General features: G+C 38.4%; 1 protein-coding gene across 1 annotated transcript in view; it reads left to right on the top strand.

Moving 5' to 3' along the window:
- Positions 1-1,175: 1,175 nt before the first annotated feature.
- RAB3IP (RAB3A interacting protein) overlaps positions 1,176-3,141 on the top strand; it is a 47,134-nt gene continuing 45,168 nt past the window's right edge. The window contains exon 1 of the mRNA XM_006859549.1: positions 1,176-1,204. Within this exon, the coding sequence (XP_006859611.1) occupies positions 1,176-1,204 (29 nt within the window). The remainder of the gene's footprint in view (positions 1,205-3,141) is intronic.

The raw sequence follows: 3,141 nt of genomic DNA on the forward strand, positions 1-3,141 counted from the left end.
GTCACTGCAACATATACAAGCCACCATGGTATGACAACAGAAGAGTTTAGAAAAGTTGTTGTTAAGTGTCATCAAGTCAGTTCAGACTCGTAGCAGCCCTGTACAGGATTTCCAAGAAGCAGCTGGTGACTTTGAACCACTGGCCTTATGGTTCAAACCGACTTTGCAGTCCAGTGCATTATCCCACAGCGCCTCACCAGTATTCCTTAGGGAAGTTACAGGCTACAATTCAGAATCAGAAATGCTCAGGATACACTTGTTTGCTCAGGGCCACCTCTTTTCAGCCTTGCCTCACAAGCATGCCTCTCTGGTCTTTGACCTCTCAGCTACAGAGCTCCGTGACCTCCTTTTTGTTCAGGGAATGTTAAAAAGCTATTCTAGTTCTACAGATAAATGTCCAAAAGGCATTCTACTTTGCCTGTAAACCTTACCCAAAAGTTTTCAGGTCTAGCTCTATGTATAGGCAAACCTAGCTCTCTAGACAAATGCCTAAAAGGTTCCTTGCTCTGCACAGTCAAGCTGTTGTTCTGAAGACCTGTTCTTGCCCTGTGGGCCTCGAAACCCACTGTTTGTCTTGTGTTCTTGGTGCTGCTTTGTTGCCGTCGTTACCATTTCTCTACTTTCTGTGGTGTTGCACAACTCTGTTTCCTAGTTTGAGGACGCTTGCTGCAGGGATCTTAGAGCCCAAAGGATAGGCTCGACTCTTAAATGGTACCCCCTTACTGCCTCTGAGATGACTCACATTTAACCTAGTGGGCTGTCAAAATTGCTAATCGTTGTTAAAGAGTTTCATACACCTTATTTGTATGGTCCCATGTCACATGGGTGCTTTATACCTTATTTACATTATTAACAAGTTATCCAGTCCCCTTGATTGGCTACAAACACCTCTCATTTGTATAGTGTGGTGCTATAGGATAAGCACTGGACTGCTAACTGGAGGATTGGCAGTTCAAACATACCACTCCTCCTCAGAAACCCTTTACCAGGGTTGAAACCAATTTGACGGCACTTAACAACAACAACAAACCCCATCATTTGGTGGGAGTTACAAAGCTAGGAGTCCTGGAAGCGGTGGTGTGGGTTAATGTGCTGGACTGCAAAGTCGGTTTGAACCACAAGATTGGCAGTTCAAGTTTATTAGCCACTCCTCAGAAACCCTATACAAGGTCACTATGGGTCAGAACCAACTTGAAGGCACTTAATAGATAGTAACAAAGCTAGGAGAGCCATATCAAGTAATTGACCACAGTGTAGTGCTATGAGACAAAGACGCTTTACCAAGCATGACGTCCTTCTCCAGTGGATGGTCCCTTCTGATGACATGGTCAAAGGACATAAGATAAATTCTCACCATTTTTTCTTCTAAGGAACATTTTCACTTCTACGTCTTCCAAGACAGATTGTCATGTTCTTCTGACAGTCCATGTATATTCAGTTTTCTTCTCCGACACCATAATTTACTTCAGTTCTAAAGACTTCATTACTCATTTTCCAGCTTTCCCATGCATATGGTGTAATTGAAAATACCTTTTACTTAGCAGTTTTCAGAATAGTCATTTTGAGTTACTTAGCAGATGTCATATGAGAACAATGAAGCATTTTTGTGTGGAGGGTTTGTTTTTAGTAAGATGATAAATTAATGGATTTAAACATTTGTGTTTTAGTTTGTTGCAAATGATTCTTTTTAGTGGTCAGATTATCCCATCTTTCCTTGATTGGAGTCCTTTTGGCGCAACTCCAATCTTTGGTAGCTTTCTAGCTTGCTTGTATAACAAGGTTTTCTAAGGTCTATTTGTGCATTTCTGCCTTAAGCCTGGAATTGACCATTCGCCTTGTTTTTAAAAATAGGAAATAGTATTATTACTCTGGGCACTAAGGATATTTACTACTTCCGAGTTCATTATTGTTGAGCCTTTTCACTAGTTCAGTGTAGGATTTTTTTAGTAGAAAGTTGATTTGGGTTTTTTTTCCTTCTGGCATTTCTGATTCACAATTAGGGTCCTGAGTTTTTACTTAATATCTGATATCATATCTATCTCTTTCTCTAATGCTGACTATCTTTGTTCAGAATGACAGGAGTGTAGCTTATTTGCATTATCCTCTTACGTACAGTAGTTTCAGAATAATGATATCGATGTTGATACTAATATAATACTGAAAATAACTTGATTTTTAAAAAATTTCCATTTGTCCTTAGAAAAATGGAACTAGGAAAATATAGTGGGATTACTAGGTTTCGGAATCAGTTGAAATAGTTCCTTTCTATGTGTATTAAGCTACCATACACAGGTTCATTTATTTTCAGGGCTTTTGAAAAAAATTAATTTTGCTTTATCATTTACATGGTTCCACACTTAAATCTGCAAAGCAATCTACAGGCAGAGAAGTCTAGCTTTTATGCCTATTTCCTGTACCCTGCCTACCCCCTCCTCTTTAAAACCAAAACACCAAACCCATTGCCATCAAGTTGATTTGATTCTTAGCAACCCTATATCATTCCCAAGGTTATAAATGTTTAAGGGAACAGAAAGCTTCATCTTTTCCCTCAGAGTGTCTGATGGGTTTGAAATGCCACCTTGCAGTTAGAATTCCAGTGCTTATCCTACAGCATCAGTACCCAGAGCTTTTGGTTTACCCTTCCATTTCTGAAATCCAAATATGTGTACATACTCTGTGATTCACTGATCCTTCAATATATGGAGAGGTGAATTAGAAATATACAGAATAGAAGACAGGAAGTATAAGTTAATAAGTTAATGAAAACCTATGCAAAGGGTTTCTACCTAAAAATGAATGGATTAGTGAACTATATTCAACTGAATATGAAATATTCAGAGTTAGAAGTTTCTTTGGTGTGTGTGTGTATATGTGTATGCTACTATGAATAAAGAGGGAAAGGCATTTTTTATATTAAAAAGCTGTTGATGGATTATGATGGAATATTAAACACTTCAATATTTTTAATTTGGCACAGTGAACATTGTGGGTGAAAAATGTAAGGATTGGTTTCATTTTGAAGAATGAAATTACTATCTGGTACAATAAAGAATATATATAGTTGCAGCCTCAGTGAGCTCAAACCTAACAACAATTGTGAGGCTGACACAGGACCAGGTGGTGTTTCATTCTGTTGTGCAT

This window comes from Chrysochloris asiatica, unplaced genomic scaffold (genome assembly GCF_000296735.1).
Source record: "Chrysochloris asiatica unplaced genomic scaffold, ChrAsi1.0 scaffold00033, whole genome shotgun sequence".
Classification (NCBI taxonomy): Eukaryota; Metazoa; Chordata; class Mammalia; order Afrosoricida; family Chrysochloridae; genus Chrysochloris; species Chrysochloris asiatica.